The sequence below is a fragment of the Centroberyx gerrardi genome, chromosome 8 (assembly GCF_048128805.1).
Source record: "Centroberyx gerrardi isolate f3 chromosome 8, fCenGer3.hap1.cur.20231027, whole genome shotgun sequence".
Classification (NCBI taxonomy): domain Eukaryota; kingdom Metazoa; phylum Chordata; class Actinopteri; order Beryciformes; family Berycidae; genus Centroberyx; species Centroberyx gerrardi.
Genome location: NC_136004.1, coordinates 4,509,147 through 4,536,494, shown reverse-complemented (window position 1 = coordinate 4,536,494; position 27,348 = coordinate 4,509,147). Strand labels below are relative to the sequence as shown.

The 27,348-nt window shown below is 41.6% G+C and overlaps 1 protein-coding gene and 1 long non-coding RNA gene across 2 annotated transcripts; both read right to left on the bottom strand.

Moving 5' to 3' along the window:
* Positions 1–726: 726 nt before the first annotated feature.
* On the bottom strand, positions 727–15,785 carry arrdc1a (arrestin domain containing 1a). Its single transcript, XM_071902055.2, has 8 exons — positions 15,654–15,785; positions 12,196–12,306; positions 11,351–11,401; positions 6,315–6,469; positions 5,292–5,474; positions 4,131–4,307; positions 3,349–3,913; positions 727–2,478 (listed from the first exon to the last, which is right to left on the bottom strand). Exons 1-8 carry the CDS (start codon positions 15,769–15,771, stop codon positions 2,441–2,443), a joined length of 1,398 nt encoding a protein of 465 aa, XP_071758156.2. The 5' UTR covers positions 15,772–15,785; the 3' UTR covers positions 727–2,440.
* An 8,194-nt stretch (positions 15,786–23,979) lies between these two features.
* Positions 23,980–24,686, bottom strand: LOC139913895 (uncharacterized). The gene is made up of 3 exons (XR_011784729.2): positions 24,523–24,686; positions 24,269–24,315; positions 23,980–24,026 (listed from the first exon to the last, which is right to left on the bottom strand). It is a non-coding gene; the product is annotated as an uncharacterized LOC139913895 (long non-coding RNA).
* Between the last annotated feature and the right edge of the window lie 2,662 nt (positions 24,687–27,348).

Genomic DNA, 27,348 nt, shown 5'->3' with positions numbered 1-27,348 from the left:
TGACTATCTGTACTGATTTTATAGAATATTCAAATTCTATCAGAAAAGCAAACTTTGGTAGTTTTTCCAAAAGTTTTGGTTTGTATGAAGTATTTATAAAATTATAGACATGCCTATTATTATTATTATTTATTCATTTATTTATTTATTTTCAGAAGTAATGTACCATCTCACAGGAATAAAATAAATGTGTGACATTTTATATCCAGCATGTAGCAGCAGTGCTGTGACTCGACCAGTAAGTGGCACCATTCACTGTGATTAATGTGATGGCTTTACGATAGGAATGAAGCCACATGGACTGGCAAAGGATTAGCCAATACACTATTGATATGAATGAAATTCTTCAGCTTGGATATAGAGTACACAGCTTTGACTTTCAGCTTTGGGATATGGAACAACAACTTTATATAAATACCTTTGGATTGGTTAAAGTATTGTGTGTTTATAGTTTTGTACTTCCAAAGTTGTTCCATTTGTGCATGATTTTACAGTTACTTAGTGGAAATTATAATAAATTGCAAATATTATAATTTTAGGGCGTATTTAGCTTCTTTCTTATTAGAGTATTTGATTTGCTTTGAATGGTGTTTTAACACAGCAGAGATAGGCAGCTGAAACTTTGTCTGTCTGATTTCTATGATGGAATAAATCATCCAAAATGTGAATCTTTTGCCTGGACATTGTTTTTGCAAAATGTATTTCAATGCTGCATCAGTGGCTTTATTGCAGTTTGGATTTTTTTCCCCCAAGACAACCAATAGTCACAATAACAATTATATACTGTCTAATTGAAATTGCTTGAACACCTCTGGCATCTCAACCATGTGTTAATTTTCTCTACCTGCTTATTACGTTTCCTTTTTTTACTGTGAACAAGTAAAATCCAAGAGTGTAAAAGATTAGATTATGCACAATACAATCTAATGCTCAGTTCAACTGAAAGCCATTAAAATAAGACTAGAAACAAATTGCTTGAGTCAAGAATACGAAACAATCATAAATTGATTATGTTTAATGGCTTTAATAGGATACCGGGCAGAAGTTGACGATTGGCAAACAGTCAAAACAGTAAATAAATACAGGCAACATTCACCTTTCTACATGTAAGCAAGATTAAACATTTTCACAAAACTTTCTATGATTGGATATGATGGCATGACCGGATGAGGTGAACTGCATCAAGACAATCAAAACAGTTTTATTTATGGTCCGAATAAAAGTCAGAATCACAGTAATGTCTTTTTAACTTCCAACAGTAATAAAAAAAAAAAAAAAAAAAAAAGGTAAAGGAAATCAAACCAGGAAGTGATACCTCACATGTACAAATGCACATTCAGTAGGTGCAGAACACTTTCTAGATGCCTCTGACCTTACATAACACTATTTCTCTAAGCAATCCTACAAATCAATACAATACAGATTCACCGTCAGTGTCAAACAGATGATCAAACGCTACAGAGATCATTTGAGAGCCGAAACAAAAACAGGATCATTATATTAAAAAAAAACCTAACGTGTCACCAAAGGCAAATTCACATCACAAAAACCCTTCTAACAAACCATTTCCATCTACTATCCAGTCAAAAATATGCCAGCTGGTTAACAATAATTCTATTTATTTCCAGTGAAAATCAACTCGTTGCAAGAATGTAAGTTCTTGAAACAAGTAAATCTGAAATGATGAAATGATTTGTGAAGGATAGTTTTTTCTGTGTAGGTTTCCAAACATAAAAACACTTTCCAAACTTGACATCACAGATGCCACCTAAAAAACGCTAAAGCTAAAAACGTGGCTCCTCTTACATATATACAGTATACATATAACGGCAAATAAAATTCTGCATATTTCTTTTCAAAGTGCTAAAATGGTGTTCCAAACAATTTTAAAAAATATACAGCGTGGATTGACCATGGCTGGTCCAGTGTGATTTGTGTATCTACTTGTTCGCTGGGCGGCAGGTCTGGGGGTCAATTCACTTTCAGTTCAATTCAAAAAGGTGATTTTTTTTTTCAAGATTCAGAAAAGCTTCTAAGTTTATTTCACCCAATCTACTAGATGACTGAACGCTTTCTCATTTCCAAATATAACCTCATGCTCATTGCTGAAGATTGCCATCTTATTATCCTCTGTGTGTCCATGTCAAAGGTACAGTTCACCCAAAAATGAAAATTCAGTCATGATCTACTCTGAGTAGATCATGGCTGAATTTTCATTTTTGGGTGAACTATTCCTTTAAGGGCTGAAGTTAGCTGATAACTTAATATTCAATGATGAGTTTTACTTTCGGTTCGTGTCACACTTTTCAAAATGGTGGGACTCTTATTTTGGAAATGCTCCGATTTGACATGAGTTTTCAGCTTAAATCGTGAACCGATTGAAATCAAAGTGTGCTAACCCTCGTCCTGCTGGGCGGGTTCTGCCTCTCCGTCCCGCTGCTCATGTGTTGCAGCTCTCGTCGTAGGAGGGAGGCGCCTCTGCAACAGACAGGAGTAGAGTTACAGTATTACTCAATGTACCCAAACACTCACTCAGTTACATATCCCAATTTCCACATATTATGTCATCAGTGAGAAAGACAACCACAGCCGTATCAGCCTGGGGAGTGGCAGCTTTCATGTTCCAGCTAATGTAGACACACCCACACACACACTCTCTATTTTAGTCTCATGACTCCCATAAAGCTGACTGAAATGGAGAAACAAACCAAACCCAACCCTACTTAACAGATATGATGATGACTGAAGTAACGTTTTCTGCAAAAAAAAGTACTGTTCTGATTCTCCAACAGCATGTTTTGCCTGTCCCACCAGAATCACCATGATATACTGTACAGTATTAAACATAACCAGTTATGCTAATGAGGTCATTAGTAATTAGAAAATATTTCAACATACTTTTCTTCACAGATTAGTGGTATTAATATGAACTCTGTATCTTCAAGCATTAAGGTGTTACAGTAGTTTCAAGAAAATCAGTTTATCCTCATTAATATGCAAATGTATGCAGCAAGGCGTTCCAACATCTAAATCAGATCATCTACTCTATAGGGGGAACCTGTGGTGTCAGTATGAAGTTTCTATCATGTATTGTGACAGAGGTGGTACATGAAGAATAATAACATACAAAAGGACAAATACATAGAATAACTGGAATAAGAATAACAGAATGCAGACTGCGATCAAGTTAACACAAGCCTTAAAAAAGTGTTTTAAAGGTGTTTTCAAAGAGGACACTGAGTTGGGAGTACTGCTAGTACTGCTACTACTACAGCTACTACTGCTACCTCTAAGTATATAATACAGTCTACTGTGCATTCATCAACAGCCTGAATGGTGCAGACTGACCTTGCGGGTATGCAGAGTTCCTGTAGTCCGGAGGCAGGATGAGCGGGCAGGAGGTTGGCATGGGGGTGGCGCTGCTCTCAGAGAAGAAAGGTATGGTGGCCCCGGTGGACACGCAGAACAGAGGCCCGCTGGAGTCCGCGGCGGGGCCATTGTGCCGCTGGTTCTGGGAGAACGTGAGGCCCGGGGCGTAGCTGAAGGCGCTGGGCGACACGGCGGCGTGGGGCCCCGAGGCGCCCAGCTGGGAGTGGCTCTTGGTGGGGATGGCTTCGCTCGTCGTCCCGCCCACGGCTCCCTCGTGGTCCTCGGCCGGAGGAGCGCTGGGGGAGATGTAAGAGGAGACTCTGGAGCGAGGGGCGGGACGCGGCGCTGGCTTGGGAGCGGGGCGAGGGGGCATGGTGGGGGTGGTGGGGGCGTCGGCGGTGGCTGAGGCAGAAGTTGTTGTCGTTCCATCCGGAGCGGAGGTAGAAGGAGCCGCTTTGGAGGAAGCGCGTGCTCTTTTGTCCAGTGAGACGTTCCCTATGTGGATGGGTAACGTCAGCATGACTTCAGGAGATTTTAGACTGACCTGGGCATCCAGAGACAAAGAGAACGTTAGTCAAGTTTATTGTGGAAAAACATATTTACACCCACAGTCTAGTGTTGGGGTCGATCCTCTTTAATCCCAATTAATTCAGGGAGTGGATATTCTTCAGAATTGAACTGACCCCAACTCTGGCATCAACACCATGACCAGTCAACTTGAAACAAATCATAACTGACAATGTGACAGAAGTGCTTCTTACTTTGATATAATATTCGATCTTTATAAGTTCGCAGCCGGAGAGGGAGGACTGAGGGAGAGGAGGGACGATGATCTGCTCCTTCCACTCTGCCTCCTTGCCGGCCTTCACCCCAGCACCCTCCACCTCAGCTATTGCCCTCACATCGTGGGTGGGCCTCTTGGTCTCGTAGGTCACTCTCTGAAACGCAAACATCATGCAAAAAAAAACATCTCAAAAGTCTACACAGAGGCAGTCAATATCATTAAATTACACTAAGTGTCTATGTTATCAAAAATAATTACAGCTCTGCCTTTTTCAATAGGCAGGAAATAATTTGTTACTTCTTTGCCTTAAAAAACAACAATTCTTGTTTTCACTGCTGTCGGATGAAAACCACGCATCTCCAAAATGTTAACTTTTAAAAAAGTAAAACAGAAAAAAACAAAACATTGTAACATTGACGCAGTTATTAAATGATACAAAAGTGTTTTGAATGGGTTTCATTGACCGCTGGGTTCTGAAACTTGCTCAGCCCACAAAGGACCAAGTAAAACTCTAACTCAAGTAACACTGGTCATATTTACATGAATGGAAAACCCATTCTTAACCTTCAAGTAACGTGCGTTTGGGTCGATGCATATAAACATCATAACTTGGTCAGAATAACACAGTAATATCATACTCTGATTATGGGAAAACTGTCTTACTCCAATATTAAACAGGTTAGTGTGGCATGGAAACATCATGTGAATGTAGCCAATGCAAAAAAAATTGCAAAATTTCTAGGGATGGGACAATATGTTTATCTCACCATACAATTCGATACGCGATATGAGGTTCATGATTCAATACAACCAGGATATGATGTAATAAATAAAAGTTCAATGACAACAAAGTCTGACTGGGCAGAATTATGTTTATTTCTGAGCCACAAATCTTTCTAGCTATGGCATTGGCTCGCTAGAATGTAAACAACAATTTAAAAATGTCATTACAAAGTGACAATAATATAATTTGGATGGAGAGCTTGAGAAATTGTGATGGTCAAGCGTCTCATTTGTGATACAGCAGAATAAAATGGAGCTTAATTTTTCTGCTCCACGATACGTATTGTCACATTTATGTATCGCGATATAGTGAATTTCAATATAATCTCAATATATGGAACAGCAGTGTGTTTACCTGCATCAGACTGGCCACCACGGTGCCGGTGGTCTTCCCAGACTGGTTGTGGATGTTGGTGGTCAGCTGGATGACCTGGCCCGGCGTGTATCCCTTCATGTCGCTCTGGGCCTGCAGGACCACCGTACCCGTCTTCACCAGCAGGTAGGTGAACTGCCGGGTCACCGCAGAGGAGCTGGGTCCCTGCGCGGAGAAAGGTAGGGTCAGACTGATATTTGGGATTCTGAAGACTCATACAGATGTATGAGTATACAGATATATCTGGACTGAAGCTGCTGTTTGCACCAGAATTGTATTCTTGTCAGGGTGGAAAAGCCTTTGAAGCAGTGTTTAGAGGGACTTGAGTGGAGATGGGGGATAAATATCTGTTAAGAATACCATGTAAAAAGTCATTAACTAGGAATTGTCAGAAATACCCAGTGAAAATGACTGGATTCATTTAGTGTATTGTATATTTATAATGGAGAAGATAACCTTTAATTTGAGAATTCAGAAAGACAAATTTGATGAAAATTGGAGGAAATGGGTGACTTAATATGTTACACCTTAAGACCAGATTTTGTATTAACAAATACTTTGCATGAAGAAAGTACCTTCTATTGTAATTATGGACCTCCCTCTTAAGTGGTTTTATTTTACTTTTATTTTTAGTTATTTTATAATGTCTTCTTGATGCAATCATTTTGTACCGCTAGTGTCATATTAAATCACTTTGTATTTCAAAATGAATAAAAAGAGAATTACAGCATTTAGACCATGGGACACTAAAACCAGGATGCTACTACTACTTCCACTAATAATAGTAATAGTGATAACAATAAACACATTCACGCAAACTTATGTGGAATCTGATCAAAATGTCTCATTAGAATGAATCCAGGTTAACGTCTTCCCATAGACAACAAGTGCAGTATTGATCAATTCTACAATAAATATGTAATCAATCAAACTGCATCATATCCATCATATTAGAGGTGGACCACACTGATCTTGGTGAGAAGATTCAGTCATGGTCTTTCTCACCAGTATGTCAGGCACTTCGTTCAGGTTGAGGAGGCTGAGCAGGTAAAAGGGTCTTTCTGCCTTATAGTCCTTAGCGAATCGCGGCGTGTCGACAAAAGCCCTCACTCTGTATATGATCTTCCCATAGTTGCCTTCGAAAGACGTAGGAGCGGTGGCTGTGGGGGAGGAGTCAAATATGTATTAGTTTTACCACAAAAAGAACAAATACAATACTAACTGGTTTGTCATAACAGGGTTCCTGTACGTTTTCCATTTTGTCGATTGGGCCATATCACATTATAGGATTGTTGTTCACAACAACATCACAATATGTAAAATGACAATGGGTCCACCACTACATAAAATATGACTTCATGTATATTGGGACAAAACAACATTTTTCCAGACTTTGATCATTTGCAGATTTTGAATAGCTTGGAAATTGCACAAACTCATTTCAGTATTTTTACAGACTTTCAAGGCCTGCATAGGAATAATGGAAAGTAGATCACATTACTCCATTGGTGAAAAATGTTCTTCACAACAAAGATGAATGACAGCAAGTCAGAAACTTCAAAATCATACTTTGCCATACCTTTTCCAGTCTTGACCAATTCCAAAACTTCAACATAAATTTGAAATTGACAAATGCATCTTTCATTTTTCATTTCACTGGAGGCGTAGGAACCCTGTCCTATAAGCGCTGCTGTCCATGCAAACAAGTCTGCAATGCTCCAGATCATTTTCAGCCAGAAAGACGTGCAGGCATTCAGAAGGTAACAGCACACGCTGGCGCACGTTTCAAATGACAGATTAAGATTCACAACAGTAAAAAAAAGACCGGTTGGGTTGGTTTGAGTTTCTGTGCCGCTGCTAGTCACACTGTGGAGACTGAACATTAACTCCACCTGCTAGTGGCCTAATAGAGCAGCACACAAATAATAGTTGGGGTGGGTTCACTTTATTTAAACCATGGGAACACATGGAGGGAGAACACAGTCCATTTCAAAATGCACTATAGTTCATTCCAAGTGAAAGAAGAAGCAAAACTCAGTCTTTCACAGTTCAGATTTAAATGGAGGAACCTGAAGTATGAGTAAGAGCGGATATGATAAGCACTAACATCCCAAACAACAATGATGAGATATAGATGTTGGTCACACCTCACAGACACAGAGGGTCAGCCAAACTTATCCTAAAGAAGGCAATGATGCGTGCCATAGTTATCACCAGTAATAAACCAGTGCAGAGTGGTAGACAGCATCTACAGGTTTAAGGCTGGTAGCATGGGGCATGTCCATAAATGACATCACCATAGTCCTAAACTGATGACTATTCTCTTCTTTTGACTCGTTTTGACTAGGCTTGGGCGATATCCAAACTTTTATATCGCGATACTGTCCCGCCAAAATATCGCGATATACGATATTCAATATCGCGGGATAATATCGAATATCGGCTCCAAGCCTAGTTTTGACCGTAACTGTTTAACAAGATTGTCAATGTGAGCTTTGAAGGCAAGTTTGTTACCAATCCAAATGCCAAAGAGTAAATATGGAATCTACTGTAATCAATATTCTTAGCTCTAGAAAACATCCCATTGGTCTTAACAATATTTAAAGGGGGTTCACACCCTAAACTCAGCTGTTAATCGATGTTCAGGGCAATTTTATGATGAAACACATCCTACCCTTGTAGTCTTGACAATACATCGCCTAACATTGTGTTCCTGGATTTTATTGTCAGGGTCAGCTCGGGGTAGAGGCATATTTACATGGCCAGGTCTGTGGCGACTGATATTCTAATATTTACATGCAGCAAGCCTAACCCTTGTCTGGATTTGAATACATGCAGGTCATTTATGCTGTTAGGATCCACAGTAGTGGAAAGTACACATAGGAGGCGTAAGATTTCAAGACCCAATGCGAATTACTACAATACAATGTCTTTGGGGCGTCTTTATAATTACAGGAATATGTATAACTGATCCAGATAACTCATGAAGCTGGTTATCAACTGGCTCTGTCAGCGCAGGATCTACCTATCAGCTATGAGCACGCTCACATGAAAGAGGGCGGGGCTTGTAACACATAACAAATCACATGCAACATGGACAGACCCACATCAAACGATTTGGATAAGGTAAGATGAAACTGTTAGGGAAATTAGGTCATTGCAGTGGCCAAAGTCATATGATTCAGCAGGGAAAAGGAAATATATAAGCACACAACTAGAATATAAATGTAAGCAATAATAATGGTAGAAAATAATAATCAAACAATAAAAATAGTCTAATCCATGAAAGAGTTTCAGCGCACTCAATATGCAACAGGAGGCCAGAGCGGGCCAATGGCCTGGAAATGTGACAAACATTTATTAATAATGATGTCATAAATATGATATGGCTGATATAATAAATCATCATGGAAAGCAAAGCGGTTCTACCGGTTTGTAAACACAGCCGCCCTGTGAACAGTCCTTCTTACTGTCTGGTAATTCAATAGTTTCCCTCTGTACGGTTCTTTTTGTTACTCGTCACTTTCATTTGACTGAAATGTTTTTGTTCATTTTTTGTGCATCAGGATCCTGCAGGAGTGGTGACTCCATGTTTCCAGACGGCTGATTGGCCTTTTATCCATTCATAAGCAGGAAATATCGCAATATTTTTTAAAAAGATGAATAAACAGAGAAATTATTTAATCATAATTAGTGAGTCAGTGGCTTTTGTGTACAGTTCTAGTCTTATATTCAGCCTTATTTTACTCAGGACAACTGAAAAATGAGTTCAGTCCAATGCTTGTTTCCAATGCAAATACAAACAAGTCTCACTAGTTTTTGTTTCACTTCTGGAACCTTCTAGAAACAAGTGTCATTATGTTGAAACAAGGCAGAATCACTGCACTATTATCATGAAAATGACACTTGACTCAAGAAAACTCTTAAAACAAGTTGATTTGCATTGGAAACAAGTGTAATTATCAGATTTTTTCACTTGTTTTAAGAAAAAATTAAAATCTAAGACTAAATACTACACTGAATGACACTTAAAATCGACATGTTTGCCTTATAGTGAGTAAGTGGAACAAACTGACACTATTCTACGGACACCAGGTGATAGGTAGCGGTGGCAGATGGAAATCTTGAGGAGAAGAGGATCTCACCGGCAGAAACACACTCTTCTCTGCTTTCACTTTAAGAGCTCTATTCCAAAACACTTTGAAAAAGTCATTACCTAAGTTTCTCATTCAGTGTCGATAAAATATTGAAGATCCAGGCTCTAAAATTGTTACTAAGTGCAGTGATCAAGCACTTAAAGGAGAAATCCACCTTAAAACACTAACACTGTTAATGGAAAATTCCACCCTAAAATGGATGTAGGAATGCAAGGTATATCGCAGTAGCAGTTTTTTAACAGTGTTGAAATGTTTTAGGGTGGATTTTTGTTGTTTGGCGGTGGATTTTTCTTATTCCCCTAGCTATCTGGCCAAACATAGACAATATGATGTCATGTTGAGGTATTTTCAGCAGCTACAATGGAGTTTGATAGCAGAAAATGTTTCAGGATCTAAAACATCAGTGGTAAACGTCAGGTTTTGGTGTCAGTACCTCAGAATCAAAGAGTGAGGGCTTCTTTCTAGAGTCGCCATTTTGCACCAAGAGACGTTCAACAATCATACAGGGAGAAATCCATCGTAGAAGAGGAGAGAGACCAATTTCTCCACCCACAGGAGCAGGAGAGAGACCAGAATGCAATGCAGACACAAGACATTCCTATGGCATTTGCAGTGTTTCTCACACTATCTTATGTTGTAGATGCATGTGGGATACATGGATATATACTGTATATGTATAGCTGCCACAAAGATTGTATATGCACCTGAAGTACCATACCACTGATAATACTGGGGCAGTGCTGCCTATTGGTTAGAGAGACTGTCCCTTAATTTTAAACATCAATATATCATCGTCAAATTCATTGTGATTCCTTGGTATAATTCCCGTAAACAAATGAGACCATGGTGGAGACGACTGGTAACCTCTATCTCACACCAGTGGTGTTGTTAGTTCTAGTGTTTCTCCAAATTAAGACTACATTTCCCATAAATCCTGTTGCTTCCTGCCCACCTCCCCCTCCCTGAAGAAGATAAACATGTTGGAAGAGATTTTTCCATCTTCCTTTCATTCCTTCCACCATCTGCCAGAAACTCTGTTTGCTGTGGAAGAACAGCGCTTCCTGTTTTGTGCCGTAAAGCAATCCAGCAGACTCCTTGAATCTGACCCGGTGGCACACAATGTAAAATACAGTGTAGAGGCCAGTAGAGGCTGCCAATCTTCTCAGCAATGATCTTGTTTGTTGACAGTAATTATACTAATGTCTCAAAATGAATGTGGTAATGATTTATTGATGCTACACTTATCTGGAAAGTCACGCGTTCAATCCCTTTTAAGTCGCTCTAGATAAGACAATGAGTAATGCAAAAAAAAAAAATGTTATGATCTACATGCTGCTGTACACCAAGAAACCAAACCCCTTCATTTTATCCCTGAAATGTCCTTAATTTCTCCATTACATAAACATTAATTATCCATTAAAAATAACAGCTTTAAAAAAGTAAGGTTAGTATCATGGGTTTATAACGGATTTATTTATGGATTTGTTCGTAGAGACACTAGTAATTAAGGGACTTTTCATGCCTTTTGGTTTACAGGGTTATTAAGTGGAAATTAATGGAAAAGTTCCTGTCTCCCTGAATTTTACATTACATTAGAAAGCAAGGAGTCAAGATTAAGGGGGTGTTTAAGGAGGTTTGGATGGGATCTCCTCCATTAATAACTCCCTTAATTCATTTTAAGGGGATTTTGCATGAATTAAGGGGTGAATGTTATGTGTGAAGGTCATTTTAAGGGATTACTGGTTCGTAGAGGTACCGTAGGAGAAGGAGGGTAAACAGGAACATGCCGGGACATGTCTGTCTAGCGGTGACATGCGAGGGCAAAACACATAAGAAAGAATGTGCGGCGACAGGTGTTAATCCCCCGTCACTCCGCGATCCTACCTGGTATGAGAAACTTGAAGGGGAAGCAGTGATCTCCCTGTTTCAGGGTTCCTGGGACACAGAGAGCACAGATAAGCAGCCGTCAGTGGAAAACAGTAACAGTGGCTCTGTTGTTTCCCGAGAGCCAGACCTGCCCCGGGGCCGTATGCTAATTACAGTGTACACAATCACTTCATGGGGCCACATTGAGGAATATGGGAAAAATGCTTGTCCCAAGTCAAATGTATAGAGAGCACATTTAATATCCAGACATTCCAACATTAAAGAGACATAAGAACAGCTAAAAAGTGTAAGTATAAAACAGTATATTAGAAAGTGTAAAGTTAAAAGGACTTCATCAAATGCTGCAGTAAAAGAGGATCGCCCAGAAACATGAGGAATAGTTGAAATTAATTATAATTTGTTGCTAGAAATAGTCCCAATTAGAGAAAGTAATAAACAAGAATGACTGTTCTAATCAAGGGTTTTACTCTCACCACTGTTATCTTCCCATGTACAATATAGACGATTCTCCAATTGAATACCAAATTAAACCCAAAAATTTCCCATATGAATTGCTAGGACTAAATGTTATTAAAAAAAGTTTGTGGGCCTAATGTGGTTATTTTTGGGCCTATTTTAAGCACCTGATACCACATGGCACAATAAGACAACTCCCATAAAGCTAACGCAATCACAAGGAAGTATCTGAAAGTCAATAGGCCCTCTATTCTGTTACAGGCTCTGTGAGACTATCAAGCAGGATAGATCTATCAAACTCCACACCTGGCTCAAACACTATGTCCAAATAGTTTAATACTGTGGACTAAATGTGTGATCTGTGTGATCTGGGACTTGTCCGGTACCTTTGTCCGCCACAGACACGGTGCTGTTGAAGTACTGCTCCTCCACCGTCCACGCCGTGTCGTTCACTTTGTTGGTGATGCCACAGAAACCGTTGCAATTCACCTTGATTGCTGCAGCAGAGAATGCATAGACAATATATTGGACTTTTAGTTACAGTAACATTTCTCAGACATTGAAATAACATCATTGGTTGAGTTAAACCTCAGTGGGCGGAGCTAAAGAACCACAGTTTTTCTGGCTAAGTAACGTTAGACTGAAGCCCAGTGAAAAAGACAAGAGGTAAGAGAGGAGGAAGCTAATAATATGAAGTCTAGCGCTCTGCTGCTAACTAAAAAAAATGCAACTTAACCATACTAAGTTATCTAGGTTAGCTAGTTAGCTAGCTGACCTTCCAAGTTCAGACTAGCCATACTAGCCTATAGCTGTGTAGTAAGCTAGTATTTATATTTCTAAATATTTTGACCAGAGTTCCTTCGTCATTCAAGTTTGCCAGTTAGCTAACTCCCGATTTGAAAAACTGTGGTTCTTTGGCTCCACCCATCAAGGTGTAACTCAACCAATGAGATTATTTGGGTAGAAATCAGAAATGTGAGAGTTAAGATGAAATTTTACTGATCCCCATAGAGAAACCGGGTTGCTGCAGCAGCAAATAATAATAGAATACAGCAAAGAAAAAATAAGATCTAAATATAAATAGTAGAAGTAGAACAAGTGGAGAGTACTAAACATAACTGACAATTCCATCATTAGAACGTATTAAGTAGAAATATATGAATGGGAAGGATTAAAATAATTACAGCATGTAACCTGTGTGTGCACAATAATAGCAATAGAACATACTGAGACAAAAAAGTGTGCGTGTGAGAGAAAAAAACTGATACACATGATATAATGAGGGGCTTGAGTGGTTGATTTATCAAGTGCTTTGAACCAAGCAGGTTTGCCATAAAGTGCAAAAGAGAGTGAAAGTATGTTCAGTGTATCTTCCTCCTCTTGGAATTCCTCCCGCAGGCTGTTTACTGCTGTCAATAACAGTGTGTTCTTAGTGAACTTGCCTGGGTCAATATGAGTTTAAAAACAGGACCATAAACCTGACAGGGGGGTAGATAGCCAGCAAAACATTTTCTATACAATTATGATGACAGCAGATTATGATCATTAATTCATATCATTTAAAGCACCCTCACCCAAGCTATATGTACAATAGGTTATATTTTTGTAATTTTCTGTATTGGAAAAAAAACCCTCAGTATACCAGTAACTGTTTTCAGTGTTAAAAAATTAATAAAGTGCAAAATTTGGGGAAGAGTTTGAAAATGCACATCAGGGTTCGACTGATAAGGATTTTTGAAGACCAATACTGATATTTTTGGATTGATATTCAAGTTAAATTGACCATGACCATTCATGCCAAAAAATACAAAAAAATTACAGAGATTGAGGGTTTCCTCTGGAATGTTATTCTTGTCAGGGTGGGAAAGCCTCTGAAGCAGCAATTAGACCTTCATGGGACACTAAAACTCTCCACTGAAACCTAGGATAATACTACTACTACTACTCCTGCTACTACTGCTGCTAATAACAATAAACATATTCATGCATACTTGTGTGGAATCTGATCAAAACATCTCATTAGAATCAATTCAGGTTAAGGTCTTCCCATAGACAACCAGTGTAGTACTGATCAATTCTACAATAAATATATAATCAATCAAACTGCATCATATCCATCATATCAGAGGTGAACGACTGACTGGACCGCATCTGATTTTTTAACAATATTGGCCCCATATATCGGTCTAACCCTCCTTCTCATATCTCAGGAGCCTAGTGAGAGGCCCAACCCTCTTCATAATCCATCAGTGATTAAAACTGTTGCCGGTGAGAGTGTGTTCCCTGGCAGGCAGCATTGACATTGTGAAGCCTGACAGTCCAACCAGCTTTAACTGAAGAGGAATGTAAACAGACCGGAGGCCCGACAGGCTCCTCAACAGAAACTCCAAACCCACACAAAAGCGGCTTTCGGCAAAGTCAGGAGGGAGAGCTACTCTTTCCACTTGGGAATGATCTTGTGGAGGAACAATGTCAGGGGGAAAAATGGTACTAAAAAGTCTCTGAAGAAGATGAATTTGTGCTTTTGAGCTTCTTCAAACTTCTATTCCCCATGGAAAGATAGCAAACACTTGCGACATTCCTAGCTGGGATCTTGGTGTCGTTAAAAGCGACAAAAAGCGGCCCATACATTATTGCAGGACTTGTCAAGAACAATGCCAAGGGTTTGTCTGGTTATATGGTTTTATTTTGGAATGTTCCCCTGAGTGAATGAGCGTCGGTTAGGAAAGGTGTGACTTTCTAAACCAGTCACACTTTCCTTTTTCCTGACACCGGTTTCCTTTACCACTTTATGAGAGGAAAGTGTGCATCTGTATTTCACAACAGGAACAGGATGATGAGATAGCATTATTCTGAAATGGAAGGATGGTTCACTTTCTTTTTCCTCCTCCTTTTCCAACTGTTTTGATATCAGGATATACGTTAGTTTTGACGTAAAGTAGTCCCTATTTCCCCATGGGACTCATTAAAGTTTCATCTCAACGTGTGAATTTCTGTGGATCGATGAGTTTTAGGAACTGAAGTCCCTTTGTCCTGGTGCTGGAGGTGAGGGTGAACACCTGTCAGATATCTGATCCAAGACTCAGAATGGATCTCAAACATGTGGCATATTTGAAACTGAACCACATCAACAACAACAACCGTCTCCAACGACATTTGTCCTCTTATTCACAGTCCATAGAGCATGGGACACATGAGACAGCTGGAAGACTTTTGCAAACTAACAGAAGACTAAAGCAGATCATGGGAAAATCCAACAACCTTTAAAAAAAAAAAAGATCTATAGTCCTGTAGTAAATGTTTAAACACTATGACAACAATACAAATATCACAGCAGAACTCCTTGTAGGAATATTATAGTGATACAATAGAAGATAAAATTATCATTAAGTACAAAAATGTCTCTATAAATTCACTATTGAGTACCACAGACACACAATAAGTCCCTAGGAATATTATAGGAATATTATAGGGATACCATAAGAGATAAAGAAAAATACTATAAATGACAATTAGGTCACTTTAAACTCATTATTGTGAACCAGACATGCTGTAAGTCCCTATAGTAATATTATAGTGACACCGCAGGAGATAAAGAAAAATACCATAAAGTACCATATGGTCACTTTAAATAATACATATGTCGCTATTGGAATATTATAGTAACATTACAGTGATTTGAACACAGGCATATTTCCCTAGTTAACATCATAGCGTCAATTGCTTACATTACAGTCCATGTAGTCTTAGCTAAATCCTCCACTTCCTTGTTTGGCGACGGCGACGTCCTCCGCACAGGTGCGCAAAAACGGCTAAATAAATGCGCTATTTTCGGTACCCTTACCTTTACATTGGAACGACTGCGCCACTTTGATTTTCAGGGTGCCAGAAATGGACTCGCCTGGACTGTACACGACTTTATTGTTGTCAAAAGTCAGCTCGAACTCCTGAAGCTTCCCCATCTTCACCAGGCCACCGCGGTCGGCCGAGTATCACCTGTACGCACAAACAGCAGCACGCACGTTTACGACTTTTCCATCCCGCCCCTTGACGTGACGTCAGTGAATGCTGCCTTCAGGTGCTCCTCGTAGGCTCCTCGTAAAAATGTGTAAAGAATGTCTTCACATCAGTTTCACCTCTTGAAAGAAAATAATTGCATCTGTTTAATATTTGCGGGTTGTTCTAATATTTATTTTCTATGTTTAGGTCTATTAAAATTTCTGTCTCTGAGATGAGTCAAGAACACACACACATGCGCGCACGCGCGCACACACACACAAGCCTTATACATACACAATACTACACAACTGTGTGTATCCAACTTGGCCCATGGGAAGGTTTATCCCCACCATCTGACATAAAATGAAAAACAACATGATAACATACAACTTTTGACATAAATGAAAGACATTAACAGATCTTTATAATGCCTCTTAGCTGACCCGTGGAATATTCTTTGAATATGGTAATGTGTTCCAAACACAAAGCAGACAGTGAATCACAAATCAGAAAAGTTCATTTCATTTACAGTTAACATTTTAGGCATTTAGCTGAACCTTGCATTCATAGTGAATCACAGTAAAATAATGACAATAACAGTAAAACCCCTAAATTCCTTGATCGCAAATATTATAAGCAATCAATAGCAGGGAACGCAAAGGTCAAAGCTGCATTTATCCAGACAAGAGACGTAACATAAAATGTCAACTATTCAGGAACTGAGAAAAAGCCTGGTTTTTAGCTTGACCACCATGCATTATTGTGTTTATCCAAAGGGGTTTTTTGAAAGGGTTTCATAAGCCCAAGTGTGGTAGAATTTTCTCAACCCATACAGGAGCATAATCCTTCAAATGAAGTTAAAACCTGAAAATCACCAAGACTGGAGTTACAAGGATATGGAGATGTTAAAATATACAAATAAGAGAAAGGCAGAAAAGGTCTTTTTTCGTAAGTATTGATAATCCATGACTAGGGTTAGACTGATATATTGGTTTTGGAGATATATTGAGCTGATATTGGCCTTTATATAACAATTGAATATCATCCAGTCAGTGTTGCCCAATTCCAATATGATGGAGGTGTATGTCACCGTGGGAAATCTCTGTTGGGTTTGACGGCATTCAAGGAGCAGGTGAGCATATTTTAACTGAACGTAATTGCAGAGCTTTTCAGTTAGTAGTATTTGTAATGTAATGTTACAGTACTACTTTCAGCATGCATGTTGCAGTTCTAGCTGAATATTGCTAATGCTCTATGTTAGTCGGTGAAATGGTGGCATTAGCTAGCTAGCTCAAATGGCGGTCTGTATTGCACCTTGTTCACGTCCTAATGAGATATCAACTTAAAATATGTATGATAGAATGTGATATAACTGTTAAATTAGTTGTGGTGCGGTGTTCATCTCTGATTTTCAGTGTTTGACGAACTTGAGTCAGCAACCCAGCAAACATTTTCTCAACCTGCGTCGAGGCCAGCAAGTCTAATAGACGTCAAGTCACAACGTGACTTTATTTCGACCATTTGCCGACATGACAGCATATAATCTTAGGGAAATAGTGATTTCGAGGAAAACTTGTTTTACAGTGGTGTAACCGAATAAACACTGTATTAAATTACAAGGATATAATTTTGTAACATGAGTGCGAACAGTAGTGTTTACATATGAATCGCAAAGGTTTTTTTTTTTCACCTTTATTCAGGGGAGTTTCACTGAGAGAAATGCTCTCTTTTTCAGGAACGCCCTGATCACATTCACACCTGGAAGCTGACCAGTACAACCACAGTCTGATCTGCTGCCACTGAGCAGCTCCACTGGAGCAGTTGGGGTTAAGGGCCTTGCTCAAGGGCACCTCAGTGGTGGTAATGAAAAAAAGCGCTGCTTTTCACTTTCCCCACCCAGATTTATCCTGCCAGTCCAGGGGATTGAACCGACGACCTTCTGGTCACAAGCTCGCTTCTCTAACCTTTAGGCCACCACTGCCCTATTATTATTCTAAATGCAGTATGCTATCATCTATATGGCCAATATAGGGGCTAAAATAGGTTTATCTTTTATTCCAGCATTTTGTTTCAGTCTGGTAACTTTTATTCAACAACAACAACGCAGCTTTTGCGCATGCCTACATGTCAGTATCCGGGGCCTTGAACTCCCCCCACAATCACATCCTGGTCAACATGTACTTTCTCAAAGCACCAGTAGGTGTCACTAAACAACAGGCATCAAACATATGTCTATATGTAACATCTCCTTTCCTTTAGCTGTTGGAAATATTAGCATGCTTAACTTATAAACGATTCCCTTTTAACTTCTCTAAAGTGCATGCAAACATTTCACAATGTAGAAACTGCATAGCATTACAGATTATGTATGTCTTTTTTTTTTTTTTTTTTTTCACAAGGAATAAGGAGCAGTCCAGCAGTCTTTTGTAAACATTGTCTTTGTATATGTGCTGTACGTGAGTAGACGGCACGGCCTGTCGTGCATACGGATTTCCCCGGCGTCAAGCATTGTCCTTGCGCCGGTGCCCCTGGAGTGTGAGGAGGTTCCCCTTCGCCTGCGTCGCCCTGACCTGAGACACGCCTCGTCTCGACTGAGGTCATCTCTCCACGGTGACATGACCCTGGTCAGGACTGCTCTGCTCTGGCAGTCCCAACTGTTGTGTTTGGGCTGAGCGCTCCGCAACACGCAGATCCACTCAGTTGCGTCTGTAAAGTGTGCCGTCAACATCCACCACAAAGGCAGGCATTGGCCTAGTCGCCATCGTCCTGTGCGATCACCTGGAAGAGGCCTCATTCTTATGTGATCTCTAACATTCAGCTCTGGAAGGTCCCTGGCAGATGTGTCGTAGAATGATTTCGCAAGCCGTCGTTTCCACCGCAACTTCTCTGTCACTCCGTCCACTACACGTGTTAGAAGCAAACTGTCCGCGACCGGCAGTGAAGTTTTGAGCATGCGTGACATTAAACGTTGGGGGACGGGCTGCTGTCTAACCCCTCTGTGGGTGTGTTGTGAAGGATGGCCAACCATGCATCCGTGCCATCCAATTTCGCCCGCTTGCAGAGTGATTTTACAATCTTAACGGCCGACTCGGCTTTGACGTTCGATTTTGGATGTCGGGGTGAGGACGTGACATGGGTAAATCCCCAGCTCGCTGCAAACCTCCTGAATCGGTCGCAAGCGAACTGCGGGCCGTTATCAGTGATCACTCTGTCTGGCTGTCCATAACGCGCAAACTGGGCTTTGCAGCGCGTGATGAGCGTGTCAGCTGATAGATCCGGCAGATGGTCGATTTCCCAGAAATCTGAGTACTGGTCCACAAGGATGAGAAAGTCTTTGCCAGCATATGAAAAGACATCCATGCTCACCGTATGCCACGGACGTACTGGTAAATCATGCAACATCATAGATTCCTTCTGCTGGGCTCGTGCGTACTCATTGCATGCGGAGCAGTTTGCCACAAAGTCCTTTATCTCCGCTCTCATGTTTGGCCAGAAAAGTGTATCCCTGGCCCGTCTATAACATGCCTCCCCACCGATGTGGCTAGTGTGTATGCGTTTGAGCAGTTCTGCCCTCAAGGCCTTCGGAATAATGACGCACTGCCCCCTGTACAGCACCCCGTTTTGAACATTCAGCTCATCCCTAAAGGGCCAGTATTCCCGCACTGCCAGTGGGGTGTCCTCCTTGAAATCAGGCCACCCACTGAGGATCACAGATGTCAGCTCTTGAAGTACATCATCCGTTTCTGTGTGCTGCGCAATTTGGCGGAATCTGAAGGCCGTAACATCCAGGTGTTGTGCTTGGTCTAGCTGTGAGTACCCAGTCTGAGTGCTGTCCATGGTACACACAGCATGTCGCACATATGGGGTGTCAGACCCGTGGCACGGTGGCGTGGCCCTTTCTCGGGCCCTGGCTTGTACACAACATCGAGATTGTAACATTGCAGCTGCAGCAACATGCCCTGGAGATGTTTTGGTGCGCTCAGGAGGGGCTTTTTGAAAATAGTGATCAGTGGTTTGTGGTCTGTTTCTGCGGTGATTGTTTCCCTGCCATATAAGTATTGGTGGAATCTCTGGCAGGCGAAAACTATGCTCAAGCACTCTTTCTCTATTTGGGCGTAGTTTTGCTCTGTCTGTGTCAGAGCTCTTGAGGCAAAAGCCACGGGTTGCCCCCCTTGCAACAAGCAGCACCCCAGTCCGGTCATGCTAGCGTCGCTCTGGATCGTAACAGGCTTCGTGATGTCATAGTATTTGAGAACAGGTGTGCTGGTGACCATCCGCTTTATTTCACGCACCGCATCCTCATGTTTGGGCAACCAATGCCATTCAGTGCCCTTATCCAGGAGCCTGCGGAGTGGCTCACAGATCTCTGAGAGCTTTGGCAGGAATTTTGCATGGTATGTGACGAACCCAATGAAGCGTTGCACCGCTTTTGCGTCCATGGGCATCGGCATCTCCAACACAGCCCGTGTTTTCTCAGGGTCGATTTTCAGACCTTCCGAGGATAGTATGTGACCGAGGAAATGTACAGCTTTGAGCTTGAACTGCAGCTTGCGCTCACTCAGTCTGAGCTTCACTGCCCTGCATCGTTCCATGAGAGCACCCAAGTTGTTGTCATGGTCCAGTTCGGCTTCCGCATCTGTATCACCACACCCGACCACCAGGATGTCATCAGCTGTCGGTTCGATGCCAGCCAGGCCTGATAGCAGTTCGTGCTGCTTGCGCTGATAGATCTCAGGCGCTACTGAGCCATCTCATTCGGCCCCACGGTGTCCAGAAGGTCGTCAGACGGCTACTTGCATCGTCAAGCTTGCACTGTAGGAAGGCATCGTGAGCGTCCACCAACGTAAAAATGCGAGCCTTGGGCAGCTTATACAACATGTCTTCCAGTGTTGGCATATGGTAGTGAGACCTCAGCAGTGCTTGGTTGAAAGGCTTTGGGTCAATGCAGAGTCTTATTTTTTCTAGCTTTGCAACAGTCACCATATTACTTATCCACGTTGTTGGCTCGGTTACCGGTGTGATGTTGCCAGCTCTGACATTCTGTCCAGTTCTTCCTTGACTCTTGCTTTCAAAGCAACTGGAACATTCCGTGGTGCGCACTGTACCGGAGTTACATAAGGGTGCTCGGGCTTAACACTGTTCTGGGTGATAGCTTCTCTTTGATCTTGCGGCCCATAACATTGTATCTAGCTGGCATAGCTGCCTTTTCTTATTCAGACGCAGGTGCACAAACCATTTGCGCCCCTGGGATTTCGCAGTACCAATGCATTCAGTGACTTGAAACAGTCTATCGTCTGTACCTGAGTCCCCTGCCCCTTGCTCGACATCTTCAAGTACATTCACTTTTTTTATTTTGTCGGACTTGCTGCTAGCCTGACATACTTTGGCAAAGTGATTTGAAATGCCGCATGTTCGGCAAGTCTTACCGTAGGCTGGGCACTGCTCTCTGCCCCGCTTGTGGCTTCCACTTCCACTATTGTGGTTTCCACAATATTTACAGTTCCACTGTGGATCTCTCCCCGCCATTTTCCCTTGAGTTTTGCGCCTCTTGCTTTGCTTGTCCATGGCATTCACACTGTCTGTCTGTGCCTGCGGGCCCTCGACGATTCTCATGCATGTCTGTCTGTTCTGCAAGCCGACAGATTTCTACTGCCGCAGGTAACGTCAGGTCTCGTTCGCGCAGCAAGCGCCTTCTGGTGCCCTCACTTACAATGCCTAGCACGAGCCTATCTCGAACCAGTTCGTCCTTTAGCTAGACACAAGATGAGGCTTTCCTTTAGCCTCGTTAGAAAGCTGTCTATTGGTTCATCAGTTTCTTGTTTGCAACATCCAAACGTGTATCTCTCGTAAATCACATTCTTCGCCAGCTTGAAGTAACCCCCCCAAAGCATCCAAGATAGCAACTGGGTCTTTCTTTTGTTCCTCGGTCAATGTGAGGCTATGCATGTAAATATGACGGCACTCGTTACCCATTAGCCGTCTCAGCAAGGCTGAGGCGGCTAATACTCGCCATGGCATGGTTTTATTTGACGGAGCTAAACCGCTTCTGACACCATGTTTCAGTCTGGTAACTTTTATTAGGTGTCACTAAACAACAGGCATCAAACATATGTCTATATGTAACACATTTCGTCTAGTTGCCTTTATAGGAACTATTTTTCCTTGCGCATCAACACTAATCCCTTCGGCCTCCGACGCATGCGCCAACGGTGAGATCAGCCACTTCCACAGGGGAGGCGAACTGGTCAGGTGAGTTAACAAAAGGCACTTAGATTTAAAATGCAAATGTATTTGCAAAGACGTGTTATGCTTTTACCTTTTGCATTCAAAACTTTTGAGATTAAGGCTACATGGCTTTTTTTCTAGATAGCTGGTTTTCGTATTTGTAAATAAGAATTGGGGGGGGGGGGGGGGGAACACAGCTAGCATGCTAGCTATGTGTTATGTAGTGGAAAATTAAACACGTGCATATGTGGCACAGCAGTTTTCCCATGCATTAATCCTGTGAGTTTTTAGTTATTTTTAGGACCCACTCTTCTCTATTTTTCCTGTCTTTATTCATAGCGTGGTAGCTTCTGATGTTGCTAGCTAAATGGACTTGGTGTAGCCGACAGAAAGCCCTTTAGGCTGAGGCACTAGATGGTGTTAATTTCCAACAGGACCTGGCCCAGCGTTGCCAGATGGGAAATGTTAAAGTATCGTACCAGAGGCTTAAAATGATCGTATTTTGAGGAAAATTATTGTACGCGAGTCATAACCAAGAGAACAAGAGCCTACCGTTGTGCAATCTTCAAATAGGCTACTCTATGTGTCTGTAACCCTGATTTCTTAGTGGGTAGCGTTCTCCAGTCACTCTGGGCTGTGGCATCAGTACGGATTCACAGCGGACCTCTACTCATTGGCACATCACATGTTACTCTGTTACCGTTACACAAATGTGTCCCTCGTAAACTCTCTTCAAATGAGCGAGCCAGCCAGCCAATCATGCTTGTTGTGATGATGAACGTGACTCACGTTCACATCACGGGACTCACATTCATCATCACAACAAGCATGATTGGCTGGAAAGACGTCACGTGAGAAGAGATGTGTAAACACAGACGTAGGATCCATATTTTACTATCCGATAGCATAGACTGATTACAACTACTAATACAAGTGTCACAAAAGGATCAAATTATCGTACATTATGGGACTTTTGGCATTATTGATCGTACATCATACAGAGGGCAAAATTATCATACAAATACGATCATTATCGTACATCTGGCAACGCTGACCTGGCCGCAGACAGGCGCCTCCACTGTTGACAGTCAAAAAATGCTCCAACATCAGAAGAGGCTCTGGAAAGATGAATATTAATTTTTTTTGTTGTGCCTTTTTTCCAGCTGCTGTGAAGAGAAGCTGAAGGCCACAGAAAACAAAAAAGCAGCCATAGGACTTCACCTGAAACTTGCACCAGCAAGGACTGGGGGGAAGGGGTTTGGGATTTGTCTCAATAAACAAGCAAATGCAACATTATTTTCAAAATGTTTTTTGTGTTTTCTTTATATCCTGAATGCTGTCTTTTGTTGAAGAGAATTATGTAATGTATTAATGCTTTGTCTATGCCCTAAATGGGTTAAAGATTTAAAGTATTCCATAAAAAAAAACTACAAGGTATCATAGAAAGATGTGAAATTTAGCTTAATTCTATTTTCTTTCATAAGTATGTGGGTATTTAGTGGCTTCGCCTAAAAGTAAATTTTATATAGGTTGAAATGTCATCTATAAAACGTTGAAACAACGTGGATTGATGTCGTCTATGTGCCGTTGAAACGACGTGGGTCGAAAGACCGACGTCAGAAAAACTTTCATATCAGCCCCTCCACTAGACGTCGTATCGACCTCCAGGACCAATGTTGATTAGACCTCTGATCGACGTCGAAACGTTTGCTGGGAAGCTAAATCCTGAAATGTACTTTTTTAAGATAGCTTTATTTGCACCTTTTTTGAAAGCTATGTGGCGCTCTTTTGACAGCCGTAATTCACCTTGTCCATGTCCTAATGAGATATGAACATGCTGGTTAAAATATGCATCATAAATGTGATATAAGATAGTTGTGGTGTGGTGTAGCCAACTAGTGTAAAATAACATGATGCGGTGGGTTGGTTTTCCTCCTGTACAGGAAGAGGTTTCTGTTTGCTGTGTTTGGGTCCAGTGTGAGTTCACAGGCATCTGATGGAGAGAACAAGACTCAATACAGGTAGCAGATTTTTATCCAAGACACCGGTTATGTTTATTATTGGTTGATTTATTAACAGATTTCTTCACGGTTTCATGATGACACATTTTGTCAGCCATTGTTTTTCAGAGTAGGAACTGAATACAGAGATGTCACATACATGAGCTTTCTATTTAAATATAAACTGAATGTGTGCTGCTTTGTTTTCATGAATGAAGCTAAATACACTAATTACACTTCCTCAGACCTGGTTGCAACATCTGTGCTCCACCATGGTCCACACTGGGGGGGTTAAATAAAATCAGACCAGCATAATCTCTTTGATAATGAAAACAAATAACCTTCATAATCTTCCATATGAGTGATTTTCCATACATCACTCATGTCCACCATTAAACATTAAACAGTATCCCTCATCTTCTCAGTGTGACAGAGAAAATAAGTGTGACTATATATATGTGTCTTCTAGCAGATGTTGCCTCTCCATACCTGAGAGAGTCCAGTCTCCAGTGTGGATCCTCCAGTCCAGCAGAGAGCAGCTTCACTCCTGAGGCTCCTGGATGATTGTAGCTCAGGTCCAGCTCTCTCAGATGGGAGGGGTTGGAGCTCAGAGCTGAGGCCAGAGAAGCACAGCCTTCCTCTGTGAGCAGACAGCCTGCACACACACACACACACACACACACACACACGTGCAGTCTTAAGTCACTTTTGGGGTATTTACATAGATTTACATTCATTTCCTGGAGACTTACCCTAACCCTAACCATAACCACTACTTGCCTAAACCTAACCTAACCCTAACCTTAACCTAACCCTAACCTTAACCACTGACCCAAAAATCAGCTTTTTACCAATTGGGGATACGGCTTTTGTCCCCAATTGCACAAGCCGTCCCCAATCAACTGGTCACCATGTCAATGCACTCAGGAGGGATCTGATTGGCTGCTGCAGGTCGTGTGGTTATCCAGAGGCGAGCAGAGGGAAGTAGTTTCCCCTTGATGAGGTTTGTAAGCAGCACATCCACTGAGGTTGACTCTGTAACATCAGTCAGGATCTCGTTGTTCTGGAAGTCTAGAGGAAGTCGACAATCATCCAGACCGTCAAAGATGAAAACAACTTGGAACTTGTCAAACCTGCAGATTCCTGTTTCTTTGGTCTCAATAAAGAAGTGATGAAGAAGATCCACCAAGCTGTACTTTTTCCCTTTCAGCAGATTCAGCTCTTGGAAAGTGAATGGAAATGTGAACTGTATATTATGGTTGGCTTTGTCTTCAGCCCAGTCCAGAGTGAACTTCTGTGTTAAGACTGTTGCCAGCCATTCCCTTTGTCATCAATGTTCTGGTTGGTTGATCTCTTCCAGGTAAGGGTTTAAAGATGTCTTCACATTTGATTGGTGTTTCTGGTCTCGCTGGTTTCCTGGATGCTGTTTCAATCTGTCTGACCTCATGTTCATCATTGACCTCTCCACTCCCTCCCTCTGTGATGTAGAGCTCTGTGTAGATCTGATTCAGAAGTGTTGGGTTTCCTGCTTTAGCAATCCCCTCAAACACACACTTAAACTTCTTCTTCAGATTAGATTTGAGTTGATGTTGCCAGATGGCAGCAAGAGTTTCTGAATGAACAAACAACAAATGAAATCAATGAGTGGATTTCAGTGTGGCTGTATATATATTCCCACTCCATGATATCTATTCAGCTCATCAGTAGCGGACAAACTGACTATGTGTATACAGCTTATTTACAGCAGAGTTTGGAAATATAAACATCTCTCATTTTTCCACCCTTTCCATCATGTTAAACCTGTTAAAAGCCTCTTACTGCTCTGCAGAGAGTCAGCCAGCTCCTCCTGCTTCATTCTCCTCAGGAAGTGGATTGTGATTTGCAGAAAAGCCTTTCTGCTGCTCCTCCTCTGCTCTTCCTCCTCACCATCCACCACCTCCTCATCCTCCCTCTGCCTCTCTAAGCATTCTGTGTAATCTGGACTCAAAACCCTCTGGAACCTTTTCAGCTCATTCTTCACAAAAGTGACAATGTTCTCCTCAAGAAGCTGGAACAGAATATTATATAAATTAAAGTTTCATATATTCAAATCGTGGAACACAACATCAACCTTGCCTCCCCAAGATGGCAGCATGTCAGCACGTCTCTACCTGTCTCTACCTGTCCGTACGTCTGTGTGACTGTTCTAGTGTGACAGTGATATCCGCTGTTTCTGAAAAACTACCGGTCAATTCTGCAAGTTGTTCGGCTAATACCACCACTTTACACCTGTTTCGATTTTAACTTGGATCTTATGTGAAGTGTGGCTTACATTCTCGCCGACTCTGGAGGACCTGGATCGCTCCGTCTGTCTGGACCATGGAGCCTGTTCACCTCGCGGAGCTGGGATGTCGACTCACCGCTTAATTTTGATGGGCCAAAACTTCTCATGATAAAGTGTTGCTTCACTGGGTTTGATTTCCTGTTTACGTGTGATGACACGCAACGACATCAGCCGACTCAGGAGGACGAAAAATCACCGATCGGATTTTACGGCACTGACCTGGATTTCTTCAATATACCTGCTCCCTACCACACGCCGATCTTCAGCCTATTTCCTTCAGCACCTCTTTTGCTTTTATTGACTGTACTGTATCTGACTGTGTGCTGACGAGGCTAAACTTGGCTGCATTGTGTGGTGGTGGTCTGAAACTCGGCGCCTGGTTGGGTTTTGGAGTTGGCTCTCTTGGGCAGCCTAAATCTCTGGTGCTCTTATTGGATTACCCCGATTCACAGGATTGAACCGTACAATGTCGCTGCTCTTTGCTGTTCTGTCTTTGTTAATTTTGTGCGGCACTGGTGGTAGCCTCCACGGGACCGACAACTCCCGTGCAGTACTCTCAAATCCGGATGCAACATGCCGGGGAACGTGCGCATCTGGCTGTCCGCCGGGCGTCAAATCGTTACCCCTGCCTCTGTTCTTCTCCTCTGATTCTGTGGACTTGGCCCGTCTGATCAGTGTCATGGCTCTACAAGACAATTTTACCATTTCTTTAAGCTGTCTTCATGACTATTTATTAGAAGTTAATACTAAGAAAGAATCTAACATTAAACCACTTAAGCAGAGGTGTCTAATTGTTCTGTTGCTGCTGATTTCCAGGAATGTGCAACCCAATCCAGGCCCAGATTCTGCTATAAGTTTTAACACTCCTGCCGATTTTAAATCGAGGACTGGTCTTGGTTTCATCCATTTGAATGTACGCAGTTTTATCGCTAAAATGGATATGATCCGTATTTGGGCACATTCAACTGATGCTGATGTAATTGTTATATCTG

Coding starts and splice junctions, on each gene's coding strand:
- arrdc1a (XM_071902055.2), bottom strand. CDS start 15,771: ATGGGGAAGCTTCAGGAGTTCGAGCTGACTTTTGACAACAATAAAGTC. Junction 11,402..12,195: donor CGTGTCTGTGGCGGACAAAG/GTACCGGACAAG, acceptor TCTGTGTCCCAG/GAACCCTGAAACAGGGAGAT. Junction 4,308..5,291: donor TGGTGGCCAGTCTGATGCAG/GTAAACACACTG, acceptor TTTGCGTTTCAG/AGAGTGACCTACGAGACCAA.